Source organism: Ranitomeya variabilis, chromosome 1, assembly GCF_051348905.1.
Source record: "Ranitomeya variabilis isolate aRanVar5 chromosome 1, aRanVar5.hap1, whole genome shotgun sequence".
NCBI lineage: Eukaryota > Metazoa > Chordata > Amphibia > Anura > Dendrobatidae > Ranitomeya > Ranitomeya variabilis.
In genome coordinates this window covers 1,092,427,153-1,092,442,348 of record NC_135232.1, presented here as the reverse complement: position 1 = coordinate 1,092,442,348, position 15,196 = coordinate 1,092,427,153, and the positions used below count along the sequence as shown (strand labels likewise).

At 41.6% G+C, this 15,196-nt stretch overlaps 1 protein-coding gene across 17 annotated transcripts in view; it reads right to left on the bottom strand.

Annotated features, from left to right (window-relative positions):
• The window catches only part of PROM1 (prominin 1), a 264,828-nt gene that overhangs the window by 96,379 nt on the left and 153,253 nt on the right, over positions 1 to 15,196 (bottom strand). For all 17 annotated transcript variants that reach the window (XR_013220084.1, XR_013220088.1, XR_013220081.1 and 14 more), the window contains exon 12: positions 4,006 to 4,165. Coding sequence is in view for 6 of the 17 variants with exons in the window: in XM_077280016.1 (XP_077136131.1) it covers positions 4,006 to 4,165 (160 nt within the window). In the remaining 11 variants the exon portion in view is untranslated. The remainder of the gene's footprint in view (positions 1 to 4,005; positions 4,166 to 15,196) is intronic.

Here is a 15,196-nt window from a genome sequence, read left to right as displayed (position 1 = left end):
TAAGAACAGGAAACTGAGGCTACAATTTGCACAAGCTCATCGAAATTGGACAGTAGAAGATTGGAAAAACGTTGCTTGGTCTGATGAGTCTCGATTTCTGCTGCGACATTCGGATGGTAGGGTCAGAATTTGGCGTAAACAACATGAAAGCATGGATCCATCCTGCCTTGTATGGAGCATCTTTGGGATGTGCAGCCGACAAATCTGCGGCAACTGTGTGATGCCATCATGTCAATATGGACCAAAATCTCTGAGGAATGCTTCCAGCACCTTGTTGAATCTATGCCACGAAGAATTGAGGCAGTTCTGAAGGCAAAAGGGGTCCAACCCGTTACTAGCATGGTGTACCTAATAAAGTGGCCGGTGAGTGTATATAATGTGTGTATGGGATGTGTGATTATATGTATGGACTATGTGAGGGCTCATACTGTATGTAGGAGGCCATATGGGGGCTCAGGCTGTATATTGTAGGTTATGTGCAGGTTCGTGCTGTATATAGGGGACTATATGGGGGCTCATAGTGTACACTCACCGGCCACTTTATTAGGTACACCATGCTAGTAACGGGTTGTACCCCCTTTTGCCTTCAGAACTGCCTCAATTCTTCGTGGCATAGATTCAACAAGGTGCTGGAAGCATTCCTCAGAGATTTTGGTCCATATTGACATGATGGCATCACACAGTTGCCGCAGATTTGTCGGCTGCACATCCCAAAGATGCTCCATACAAGGCAGGATGGATCCATGCTTTCATGTTGTTTATGCCAAATTCTGACCCTACCATCCGAATGTCACAGCAGAAATCGAGACTCATCAGACCAAGCAACGTTTTTCCAATCTTCTACTGTCCAATTTCGATGAGCTTGTACAAATTGTAGCCTCAGTTTCCTGTTCTTAGCTGAAAGGAGTGGTACCCGGTGTGGTCTTCTGCTGCTGTAGCCCATCTGCCTCAAAGTTCGACGCACTGTGCGTTCAGAGATGCTCTTAGGCCTACCTTGATTGTAACGGGTGGCGATTTGAGTCACTGTTGCCTTTCTATCAGCTCGAACCAGTCTGCCCATTCTCCTCTGACCTCTGGCATCAACAAGGCATTTCCGCCCACAGAACTGCCGCTCAATGGATTTTTTTTCTTTTTCGGACCATTCTCTGTAAACCCTAGAGATGGTTGTGCGTGAAAATCCCAGTAGATCAGCAGTTTCTGAAATACTCAGACCAGCCCTTCTGGCACCAAAAACCATGCCACGTTCAAAGGCACTCAAATCACCTTTCTTCCCCATACTGATGCTCGGTTTGAACTGCAGGAGATTGTCTTGACCATGTCTACATGCCTAAATGCACTGAGTTGCCGCCATGTGATTGGCTGATTAGAAATTAAGTGTTAACAAGAAGTTGGACAGGTGTACCTAATAAAGTGGCCGGTGAGTGTATATAGGCAGTTATGTGCAGGCTCTTACAGTATATAGGAGGCTATATGAGGGCTCATACTATATATAGGAGACTATATAAGGGTTCATACTTTATACAGGTGACTATATCGGGGATCTTGCTGTATATAGGGAGCAATGTAAGGGCTCATACTGTATATAGGAGGCTATATGGGGCTCATACTATATATAAGAGGCTATGTGTGGGCTCACAAATAGGATTCAGAAAGATCTTGATATGAATGGTATTTAACAGGGAGAAATGCTAGATTCTACATCTGGACAAGAAAAAAGAAAATTTCATCTACAGAATGGGAGGAATAGAACTAAGAAACAGCAGGTGTGAAAAAGACTTGGGTTTACTAATAGATCACAGACTGCACATGAGTCAACAGTGTGATGCAGCCACAAAAAAGGCAAACACAATTCTAGGATGAATTAAAAGAAGCATAGGGTCTAGATCACGTGAAGTAATTATTCTCCTCTACTCCTCCTTGGTCAGGCCTCATCTGGAATACTGTGTCTGGTTCTGGGTACCACATTTTAAAAAAGACATTGAAAAACTGGACCAAGTTCAGAGAAGAGCAACCAGGATGGTGAGCGGACTGCAAAGTATGTGCTACGAGGATCTGGGAATGTTTAGCTTGCAAAAAAGAAGGCTAAGAGGAGACTTAATAGCGGTCTACAAATATCTGAAGGGCTGTCACAGTGTAGAGGGATCATCCTTAAAGGGATATTCTCATCTTCAAGATCCTATGCCAATATGTAGTAGGTGTAATAATAATAATAATAATAATAATAATAATAATAATATTACAAAATACCTACAATTTGAAATGTAGTATAGTTTTTCTGATTTGCTATGTCTCTTTCCTCAAGTGGAGGCAAGGCAGGACCTTAGGTATCCATGGTTACGACCACTAGCAACTAGCTAACTTAGGTCCGGCAATGCCTGCACAAGAAGAAAGACATAGAGAATCAGAAAAACTATGCTACATTTCTAATAGGAGGTATTTGCTAGTATTATTATTACACCTACTAGATGTAAGACAAACTCGGCAGACTTATCGCATATGCTTTGTGCTTTGGTCCTGCCCTAACTTGGAGTCTATTTGGAAGGATGTACTAGACACTACACCTTCGATATGCATATTGAGGTACATTGAAGTTTGGGCACACCTGGTCAAATTTACTGGTATTGTGAACAGTTAGACAAAGTTGAAAATGAAATGATCTCTAAAAGGCCTAAAGTTAAAGATGACACATTTCCATTGTATTTTAGGCAAAAAAGCTAATATTTTCATCTTTTACACTTTAAAAATGTCAAAAAAAAGGAAAATGAGCCAATGCAAAAGTTTGGGTACTCTGCTTGGTTAGCACCTATTTTGATCAGGGGTGCTCAAACTTTTACATGCCACTGTAGCTATTGATGAATATGGTAAAACTGCTGTCTCTCGAATGCTGTATATGGCTAGGAAATTAATAGCTGAATACTGGATAACTGCGCAGACCCCCACAATACCAGAATTTATAAAGAAGATTGACTGACTCCTGAACTTGGAAAGAAGTATTTATTTAAAGACAAATGCGATTTGTAAGTTTGAAAAACTCTGTTTTTTTACGGATCTGGTTGTGCAAAGAACTGCAAAGATGTCATCTGGGCTTATTTTAAGTTTCTAAAGCCTATAATATAGAAATCCCTGAAGGTGTACATGTGGTGCTGAGGGTATTAATATTATATTGGCAAATGTCAAGACTGATTATACATTATGATAAGCTGAATGATATTTACTGCACTTTAATATGTTTCATTGCATTTTGTTTGGGTGGGAGGGATCGGGGATCTGTGTGAGTATTTTTATGTTTTGTAATGTTTATATAGAAAAACTTTTAATAAAAATAATCCGACTTAAGCTACAGAAGTTTGGAGATTCTGTTTTGTGGAACAATGGAACATAACTGGAACTTTTTGGGTTATGGATCAGTAGTTTGAAGCATACTTTACATAAAACACCCTGCCTACAGTGAAGCATGACGGTAGCTTGATGATGTCTACAGTAAAGCACGGTGGTGGTTTCATAATTTCTAGAGTGAAGAGTGGCGGTAGCTCAGTGATGCATACAGTGAAGCATGGCAGTGGCTCAGTGATGCTCTGGGCCCGATTTCCTTCATCTGGCACTGAAAACCTGTAGTGTGTGGAGGGTCAGATAGATTCAACCAAGTATCAGGAAATCCTAGGAGAAAACATTATGGCTTCTGTGAGGAAACTGGAGCTTGGGCGTTATTGGACCTTCCAACAGGATAATTCATTGGTGCCACATCTCAAATCACTGACTATGGGGCAGTAAATATTGATGTGCACTACCGCTCCCAAAGTTAATGTGGTTGTTGTGATCATACATGCCACATATACTACCACTGTTCACACGCAGATACTAACACTGTCCACACAGGGCCCCAAGAGGTCAGATCGCCACTAATCTTTGTAATCTATATTATCACCTTCTCTGTGACTAGGTGCTAATTAGTAATAATCAAGGCTCTAGAGGCGAACACCATAGAACACAATAACCAGACCATACCTGTAAAAGTCATACTGTTCGATGACAGGATAAAAGTCCCGGACATGCATCTCACTTTGAGCTAGAAAGAACGTGAGGTTGGACAGTACTTGATTGACTGGGATCATTTTGGAAAAGATTGTGATATTCGCTCCGATAGAATCCAAAACGCTCTTTACATCTAAAAAACAACAAAAACACAAATGCAAAATCATAATTTCCTATCAATTTCGGGCAACCTTAGATGACACAGGTTTGATTAACTACATATCCTAAAAAAAAAAAAAAAAAAAGAACATGTAGCTCTCCAAAACTGTAGGTCCAAAGGCTGCCCGTCCATCTCATGTATCAACTGATGATCAATAGAAAGAACTCACAAATGTATAATGAATGAGGAAAACAGGGCACATGATGAGTAATGGACACGGTACACACTAGACGCACTCAACTGGTGTTTAATGAAGTCGGGATAAAGTCAGAGTTCTCTTTATCTTTCACATTGAACATCTCATGAACATACATTTTTCGGTTTTGGAATTTTAGGTATTTTTATTTTTTGCCCGTGGGATCTATTTTCAAGCAAGATCTGTCATATATCCTGCTAGTGGTGTTCAGACTTGAAAGGGGTGTGTGAACAGTAACTTTCTGTAATGTGTAAACTTTTACCATGGTGCACTGAAAGTTCATGGCATCGATGTGTTATACACTAGCAGATTGCATAAGCGTTGCACATCCCTGTGAAGAATGAATATGAATTCTATAACAAATGTATTATACAGTATAGAAACTGGTACCAGATATAGTTAAAGTAGAAATCGGACCCCAAAAATGGTTTGAAGGGTCTATTTCATACATATACTTTACACACTAAGCATCCTCTCACTTATCGGTGGACTCAACTCTTCGAGCTGGTAAATGTTGATATGCAGAAGGCTCCTAAATGCTTTGTTCACAAGGATCTTACCACCCTCTAGAACAGGGATGCACAAACTTTTCTGGTCCGAGGACCATGCCTGAAAAATATAGTAGTCCAGAAAGTGGAACCTGAACCTATGGGAATAATGAGGGTCCTGTCATGGGGTTACCGGTGTGGAGCCAGAAGACTGCAGCGTCTGATTGCTCCTACTTCGGCACTGAGAACAAGCACTTCTCCTTCATTTTAATGGTGTTCATTCCTTCTGGCAGAACATGGGTTAATCAGCTTATAAATGTGTCCCTGCTGTGTACTGTAATCAATAGATCTAGGAATAATAATAAGTTCCACAATTGGATGTGATTAAATAAAATGTTCCTGTGCTGAGATAATCTTATAAATGTGTCCCTGCTGTGTACTGTGTAATGTCTGTGTCTGACCGTACAGGAACATGGTCTTATCATACCACATCTCCTGGGCAGGGGGGAAAGCAAAAGAGTATACAGACAGGACAGCAGGGGATCACAGCGGATTCTTTCTGTGAGGTAAAACATTGTTTAAAAACAGGCAGTGAAATGTTTAACCTCACAGAAAGAATTATCTGTGATCCTCTGCTATAATGTCTGTATCCTCTCTTTTGCGTCCTCACCGCCGGAGCCCGCATCAAAGCGGGGCTTCTGACCTCGGACGTACTATCCCATCCGAGGTCAGAAAGGGGTTAAAATAAAGAAATAAAAAATATATACATATTTGGTATCAATACATACATAAAAGCCTGGTCTATGAAAATATAAAATTAATTAACCCAATCAGTAAACGCGATAAAGTGAAAAAAATTTAAAAGGCCAGGGTTGCAGTTTTTTCGGTTGCTGCAATTCTGCAAAAAATAAAAAATTCATTAGGAAATGATGAAAATATCATATATTACCCCAAAATGTTATCAATAACGTAGTCAGCTCACTATGCAAAAATTAAATCTAGCCCTTATACAGCTCCATCGAGGTAAAAATTTAAATGTTATAGGTCTTTGAAAAAGAGACGAAACACTTGAAATTCGTTTATATATACAGCTCTGGCAAAAATTAAGAGACCACTTTAAAATTTTCAGTTTCTCAGATTTTTCTCTTTATAGGTATATTTTTGCGTAAAATGTACATTGCACATTGTTGTTTTATTCTATAAACTACTGACAACATGTGTCCGAAATTCAAAGCTAAAAATTTTGTATTTTATTGCATCAAATGAAAAATCATCAAAATAATAAAAGAGAAACAGTGCTTTCAGACCTCAAATAATGCAAAGAAAACAAGTTCATAATCATTTAGAAACAACAAGACTAATGTTTTAACTCAGGAAGAGTTCAGAAATCAATATTTGGTGGAATAACCATGATTTTTAATCACAGCTTTCATGCGTCTTGATCACCTAATCAGAAGCACATTAAGTAGAATGAGATGTACTATGGTGGGAATTCAACTGACACTGGAATGGAATGGCTGTCAGACATGTAGAGATGGTGATTTTTATAAAACTGTGCAATGGTCTTTTTAATTTTTGTGCAGTGGTCTCTTAATTTTTGCCAGAGCCGTATATACATTTTTTTTACTAATATCCCCTTTTCCTTTCACCACTTAAAAAATTGTACAAGTTTGGGATTGCCATAAAAATACTGGCCTGGAGAATTATATTTCCAAGTCACTTTTACCATACTATTAATATTGTAAAAACAACCCACCCCCCTCAAAAAAAAATTGTTCAATTGTGTTTTTTCCCACAATGTCATCACATTTTGATTTTTTTCCCCCCATTTTCCAGTGCATTGAAGTTCATTCCTAAAAGAAACAAGCCCTCTTACGGTTACGGTGACTTACAAAAGTATTCACCCCCAAGGAATTTTTCATGTTTTGCTAGCTCACAATCTGGAATTTCACTGGTTTTTTTTGAGGGTTTGCATCAGTTCTTGTAAAGGACATGTCTACATCTGTGAACATTTGGTTTTCTTTTTATTGTGAAGCAAATAAGAAATAGAACAAAATAACTGAAAACTTCAGTGTGCATAACTATTCACCTCCCTAAAGTCAGTACTTTGTAGAGTCTTCTTTTTTCAGGAATTACAGTTACAAGAGCCTTTGGATAAGTCTCTTTGAGCTTTCCACATCTTGCCACTGGTATTTTCCCCATTCTTCAAGGCAAAACTCCTCCAGTTCCTCCAAGTTAGATGGTCTCTTCTGGTGAACAGCAATCCTCAAGTCTGACCACAGATTCTCAATTGTATTAAGGTCTGGGCTTTGACTAGGCCACTCCAAAACATTTACACATTCTCCCTTTAATCACTCGAGTGCTGCTTTAGCAGTATGCTTGGGGTCATTGTCTTGTTGGAAGGTGAACCTCCGTCCCAGTCTCAAATCACTGACAGTTTGAAACAGCTTTTGCTCAAGAATATCCCTGTGTTTTGCATCATCCATCTTCCCCTCAACTTGGACCATGTTCCCTGTTCCTGCTGCTGAAAAACATCCTCATGCTGATGTAATATTTCTCCACAGCATGATGCTGTCACCATCATGTTTCACTGTGGGGATGGTGTTCTTGGGGTGATGAGCGGTGTTTGTTTGGCGCCAGACATAGCGTTTACATTGGTGGCGAAAAAATTCAATTTTGGTCTCATCTGACTACAGCACCTTCCTCCATACATTTGGGGAGTCTTCCACATGTCTTTTGGCAAACTCAAAACGAGCATTACAATTTTGGGGTGTAAGTAAAGGCTTTCTTCTGCTAACTCTTCCATAAAGGCCACCTCTATGGAGTGTACCCTATTCTCTGGTGCTCCGGGGGATCATTAGAGATTGGGATACTTTTGTTATAGCCCACCCTGACTTGTACTTCTCAACAACTTTGTTCCTGACTTGTTTGGAGATCTCCTTGGTCTTCATGGTGATATTTGGTTAGTGACGCCTCTTTCTTAATGATATTGCAGTCTCTGTGGCCTTTCAGAAAAGGTAAAGTGTATATACTGACAGACAGGTAACACTTAGATTGCACACAGGTGGACGTCCTTTCACTAAGCATGTAACTAATGAACGTAATTGCTTGCACAAGAAATTTTTAGGGGCTTCATAGCAAAAGGGGTGACTACATATGCACATGCCAGTTTTCAGTTATTTGATCCTGTAAATGTAATTCTTGCCTATATTTTTCTCACTTCAATTCACCAACTTAAACTGTTTAGTGCTGATCCATCATACAGAAATCGGATTACAAAAATATTTAAACACAGGTTGTAATGTAACAAAATAGGTAAAAAGCCAAAGGTGGTGAATACTTTCGCAAGCCACTGTATGTTGATGCAAAAAAAAAAGTTATGACTTGGCAAAAGAAGAGGAAAAAAAATTGCAAAAAACTGAAAATTAGGGGAAGGGCTTAAAACTGATCATTGCAGGCCGTTATTACCTACATATCCATAGGAGGCGGATGTGCAATACCAAGCCCCGGCCCTGACAAGTAGACGGCCAGCTCCGCAAGTGAGTACTTTCGGCCGATATCAGCTGATCGGTGAGGGTGTTGGACCCTGGAAGATCAGAGATTGATGACCTACCTATCCTAATGATCAACGACTTTTAAAGGGAATCTGTCAGCAGGTTTTTACTACATAATCTGAAAGCGGCAAAGTACGATATAACATAAGACAATAAAGCCTGATTCCAGGGATGGGTCACTTACTGGAAGCAGTCCTGTCATTTTGATAGAATAAGGATGTAGCAGAGGTAAGAATTTTGGACTCTATATAGTGGTGCGCCCCCAGTAGGGCTAGGGGTACTCGGTACCGGGTCCTTCACTTCTCAGTGGGGATGTCACGGTGGCTGACCCGGTCCGTGGCCCTAGGGACGTCCGTTGTAAATGGGGGAAAGGTCTTTAAAGGGATAATGTTCGTGACGCCACCTGGGGTATTCGGTCAGAGTGACCGACGCTGCTTAGGGGTCCGCTGGGGTGATGTAATGGCAGCTAGATGGTATACCTTCCCACAGGTGAAGTGTATCCCCAGGGCTTCCCAGTGTGTAGATGGTGAATGGTGTGAGGCGCAGTAAAGAACGAGGACACCAGGTTGCAGTCTCTTTACCTTTACTGAAGACTTCAGCATCCACAGACCAGGGTACCGACCACAGGGTAGGCAGATTCCGGCCGGTCCGAAGGCAAATCCAGAGTCCCCTTATCCAGGTGGAAATCAGAAGCCTTCCTCTAGCGCCTGGGTGTTGTAGTACCTCCCTGCTGAGCTTCTCGGTAAGGTCCTCACAACTGATGTTGGTGTTCTAGATGTTAAGTCTCTTTCTCTCTGTCCCTTTGATGGTAAGGATAGGACAAACCCGTATGACTGGTGGCCTGAGGCTTTTTACAGGGACTCTACCACGCCCCGGCCCCCACAAGTTGCCACCGTGCCTCCTGGGTATGGGTCGGGCAAGTAACGTGGAATTACCTGTCCTGCCAGTCTCTGGAGCAAGGCTTGGAGATTATTAGTCCCTCGGTGTTCCGGCTACCGGATTCTGCGCCTCAGAAAGGAGGCTGCCTTTTACAGGGCAGAACTCCTTCTGGATTCCTCTCCTTGTGCTATGACTTCATTTCTCACCCTCCGCAATACAATTCTCTTTCGTGTCCTTTCTGAGGATGCTGCCGCACGTGGGGCAGGCGCAGCTCCGTGGCCTTCTGTCTAGGCCTCTGACAGGATCCCACCCCTGTCAGGGACCCCTCTGTCTGCAGCTCCTTGATGTTCCTCCTTCCCCTCTGGCTGCCCAACAGGGTGCTGCCTGGGTGAAGCCCAGTCAGCTTCTGCCTAACTTCCTATCCAGACTACCAGTTTTACCTAATTGTGAGGAGTGCCCTAGTAATAGGAGCGTAGCTCCCCCTGGTGGGCTGGAGTGTGAAGTGTGTTGTGTGGTTTGTGATACCTGGTAAAGAGATCTCCTTTATTGCCCTCAGACATAACATCACTCTCCCTGGTGGAAGAATGACATCACTGCAACGACCAGGACTCTGGGGCGCTGCACTAGTCCCACCCAGATCCCTGACTGGCAGCTTCCTATGTACAGTGTGAATTGTCAGCAAGCTTCTAATATGTGGTGGTGGCGGGGTTACACGGATTACACTGACTGATTGGCACCTGAGATGTAGTTCTGCTTTGTTAATCTTCTGATAAAACACTGATTGTATTGAAACTACAGCACACAGCCTAATTAGTGGCATATCCATGGAATCAGGAGAGTATGCCCTATATTATGCTGCTCTCTGATTAAACAGCAAAACCCGCTTACAGATTCCCTTTAAACCCTTGTGTTGCCGGCTTACTATAAGAGTAGCTACAGACAGAAAATTACATTTTATTCACAGAGTAATCTCTGTTGCACCACTGTCCAATTCTCAGGGGTGGTGCAGGGGAGTAATGACATGACTGCTTGGTATACTGTGGGCACGGCTGTAATCACACCCAGGTATTTTGAGTGAGTTTTTGATGCTGCTTAGTCTCGGTGTCCCCCAAAAAAACGCAGCTTCTTAAAGTTCCAGCAAAGTGGATGGGATTTATAGAAATCTCACGCCCACTGTGCGTTTTTTCTTTTTACGCTGTGTAAACTGACCTGTGGGAAGTGTTTCAATTCTGTAACATGTCAATTTCTCTTGCGGTTACGCTATGATGTATGTGCGGATTTTCTCCATGAATTGCAGTAGAAGTAGAAAATCCGCAGATAAAAAAGAGTATATGCATTTTTAGTGATTTTATGATTCTGTGGTGGATAAGACATTACTACCAGATCGGAGGTGATGTCACCAGAGGAAGAGGGCGTTTTCCTCGGCGAAACACAGCAACAGCGATATACAGCTAAAAAACCTTCTGTGGTAAGATCTTCTGCTGCTGTCACCTCGGCAGCAGGTGATGCCCCATGTGCTGTTGGTGGAAGAGGCTGAATAGCGCCTGAAAGCTCTGGTCGTGGCAATTCCTATGTGCAGGCAATGTCAATGTTACATGCAGCAGGCTGGAGTGGAGAGGGGAGGAGGAGCAGCAGCAGATGGATATTGGATATGGAGGAGGACAATTGAGTTACTGTATATCTGGCACCGGCAGATTTAGAGATTTATAGTCAGATTGAAACTGATCAAGATGATGATGACGACATCGGCCATGTAGACCAATTTTCACAGTGGAGTGCAGAAAGTTAACCAACAAGACCCTCGGTTGTGCTAGCGAGCATGGCAAGCTGCATGCTCGATTTCTTGCTGCTATTTCAAGACTGCCACCATTGCATCATCAATTTGTCAGTTTAGCTTGCAAGTAAAGAAACAGGAGCTGCCTTCCTTTTCTTAGACCTCTTTTCGTTCCCTGACCCGATTTTTCCACCCTGTACGTCTACCACACTAACTGCTTGCCATCTGATTTTTAGTCTGATAGCACACGGACAATGCTGTACACTGACCCCTTGTCTCGTAGTGACTAGGGACTGTGGGCACCTACTTGACACCTCGAACTCGAAGCCGCCCTAGTCTATCCATGTCCCCTGAAAGGTGGAGATGCTGGGGTCAAGTACCTTGCTATGCTCTTTTCTTTAACCATATCTGATCCCTCCCCCACCCAGGGAGGTGTGAGGCTGAAGTGTATAGGATAAAACTAACCAGACCGACAGACAAAGGAAGCCAGACAGTGATGAAAGAAAATTACAATCATACAAAAAGTCTCACAAAACAATAGAGTGGAACACAGGGGAGGGATAGGAAGGAGAAACCAAATAGGAGTGGATGAGGATAAACACACACACCAACTCCACGCAGCAACCTCCAGAACAACTCTCCAACTGCCTATTCCAAACACTGAATTACTCCTCCAGCACCTAACCGGGAAGTGGAACTATCACTGGCAACTCCCAAGTGCCAGTGGCGAACAAATATACTAGAGGGGAGTGGCCAACACAGAACAGCTGAGACAGTTCAGAATGGAGAGCTCCAGGAGATCAATTGAACTGATTAACCCTTGCAATCAGAGCAAATGAAAAACCTGCACTGTTTAATAGGGTGACAAAGCAGTTCTAATCAGTGCAGGATTTCGCGTGACCAGACGCTGCGATCTTCTGGCCCTTCTCTGTCACAGTATGCCCGTGACACGCATGTTATTCAAAAGTGCTGTTCAGATTGATTACTTTTTCCTTAGTTCAACTATCGATGAGAAAAAAAATTGCAGCATGCACTACTTTCATCTCAATAATATAAGAGATTCACCCATTCAAATTTATGGGTGCGAGAAAAAAAAAAATTCAGATCCCACCTAGGGAACTGCATAAGACACACCGATGGTGCAAGGATGAAAATCTCATGAAAATAAAATTAAAAAAATCATCTAAGTTTTCTGGATGAAACTAGGATGATTTTCACATGCTCGTCTGCAGGCGCTCCTAAATTGTGCCAGCAGTATTAGGTTGTGATTATTTCTAGTTGCATTCATTGCTATTATTGGAGTTTCAGCCTACTATTATCATTAACGGGATAATTACTTCTTTCCATGGATAATATCAATATTAGATAAAAACCTGTAGTAATAATTTACAAATCAAATTAAAAACTTTTTCCTTGTCATAAAACTTCACAGTGTGACAAATGTGCAGTAATCAGACACATCTATAAGGTGGCAGCAAATTATTTTATTATGGTATTTTGCATTGAAGACGTGTGTAATATCAGATGTAAATCTGGTTTCAGCTCTTAATATACAACTCCTGCATCAAGAGTAGTAGTGGTGGTGGTGATCATACTAGCGATAATACTACTGGTAGTAATAGTAGCAGTAGTGGCAGTAGTATAAGTCATACTAGTGATATAATAATAGAAAGGGTAGTAGTGGTGATGGTGGACGGCACCGGCCCGGGCGGCAGATGCATTCCTGCCACCCGGCCCAGTCCGCCCCTGATGGTTAGTCATAGCAATAATAATGCTGGTAGTGAGAGTAGAAGTTGTAGTGGTGGTAGTGATAGTAGTGATAATAGAAATGGTAGAAGTAGTAGTGATGGTGGTCATAATAGCAATAATAATACTGGTAGCAGTAGTAGTCGTGGTGTTGGTGGTAGTGGAAGTTATAGTAGGGCTATAATAATAGAAATGGTAATAGTGGTGATGGTCGTGGCAGTCATAGTAGCAATAACAATAATACTGGTAGTAAGAGTAGTGAGCATAACACCCAAGCCCATAATCCCTCAAGGAATGGGCAACACTTATAATAATAATAATAATTTTTATTTATATAGCGCCAACATATTCCGCAGCGCTTAACACTTCACATAACACTAGAACATACTGAAACCACAGTTAGGTAGACTTTGTTCAAAGAAGTGTCACAAAAAATTATTAAAACTAAATATCTTTATTACAAATAATTAAAATACATATACAAACATAAACGTTTAATAAGGTGCCTCAAATCCAGCCAACAAATATGGATAAGGTCAGCTAGAGCAGGACGCGTAATATTTTAAAGCAGGAGTTAGAAAAAGCATATATCAGGGTGTTGAAGGATACATCTGATTTGATGCAAGCCTCTGAATGCAATGGTAGGACTTAACCAAGACCCTAAACCATGGATCTATCAGATCCCACGCACTCCATACTTCACATTATTGCTATAATCACCAAGCGAGTAAATTGCAAAACACCCCAAAGCCCTGTACATATCACTTCCAAAGTGCTCGGCCAAATGGCACGCTGAACCTTCCAGCCCCAACGCGCGTTTCGCGTGTGCTTCTTTCTGGGGGTCTAACTAACTGTGGTTTCAGTATGTTCTAGTGGTAGTAAGAGTTGTAGTGATGGTGGTAGGCAGACTAGTGATAATAGAAATGGTAGCATTAATAGTAGTAGTGATCATGTTCATACTAGCGATAATATTGCTGATTGTAATAGTAGTAGTGGTGGTGGTGGAAGTCATAGTAGTGATACAATAATAGAAATGTTGGTCATTGAAGCAATAATAATACTGGTAGCAGTAGTGGTGGTGGTGGAAGTCATAGTAATGATAATAGTGGCAGTAGTAGTAATATACTCGGGCAGCAATTGTGATTAAAGAAAGCTCTGACTTTCCGCTTGGCATAGAAGGGACACAGTCTCCTGTGCGGACACATTATCCAGGAACAACTTACAGGGAATGGCTGAGTAACATTTCCAAAAACAGGTCCAAAAAGATTTTGTTAATAATAGGAAACAAAACACGTTATTAGTCACAAAGCAACCAAACAGAAAGAGTAAAAAATATATAATGTAAAATGAAGGGAAATAGGAGATTTTCACATGATTTTCAAAACAATCCTTGAAAAACTACATACAGTCTACTTTCTCTAAAATGCTACCTGTTACCAGTCCTACTTCTCCTTTACTGATCCGACATGTACATGTGGGTTACAGTGCCCTCCAGAGCTGCGCTCACACTTTGGCTACGTTGCATTTTTGCACATTAAAAGCTGCTTTCTGCAGCATCAGCACAAGCTGCTATGAGGTTTCAGAAATCTCAGGCCCACACTTTTTTATTTCCTGCCCGAGTTTGAAAACTGCGGCGTTTCTGAAATCGGCAGCGTGTCAACTATTCAGCATTTTTGCAACGTTATTTTTCACCAACGTAAAGCAATGAGAAAGTGAATAAACGCTGCAAAAAAAACCCGGCAGCGAGAATTTTTGCAGCATTTTCATGGCGTTTTGGTGAACACTAACTTTTTTCACATATACTGTAGACAAAGCGTACATGCAATCTACTCCCAAGAATCGTTGCAAAATAGCTGCGAAAACAGCATAAAAGCATTTTTACTGCCAAGAGAGCAACTATTGGCTGCAGATAAAGCGCTGCGTGTGAACGTGGCCTTGTGAGGACTTTAAAGGTGAAATCTTCCAATTTTCTTATGTGTTTGTGGTTGATTGGACCTCCTCATGCACCAGGACCTGATGAGACTCTTACCTTTGCGTTGCCCATACTTGAATGAACATTTATTTTTATAACTGGGCAGGTAGGCCATTAAAAGTCTAGGAAAGCTGGATGATAATATTTGAATGAGTTTTAAAGGCGGTATGTATGATTTAAAGGGAATCGGTCAGCAGGTTTTCTTATGTAATCTGAGAACAAAATGACGCAGGGGCAGAGACCCTGATTCCAGTGATGTGTTACTTTCTGGTCTGCATGTTGTCATTTTCATACAATCACTGTTTTATTTGCTGCAGATGTAGCTAGCAGAGCTCAGAATGCTGAGCTGTGTACAACCCCGCCCACGTCACTGACAGAAAGCAGCCAATCAGTGA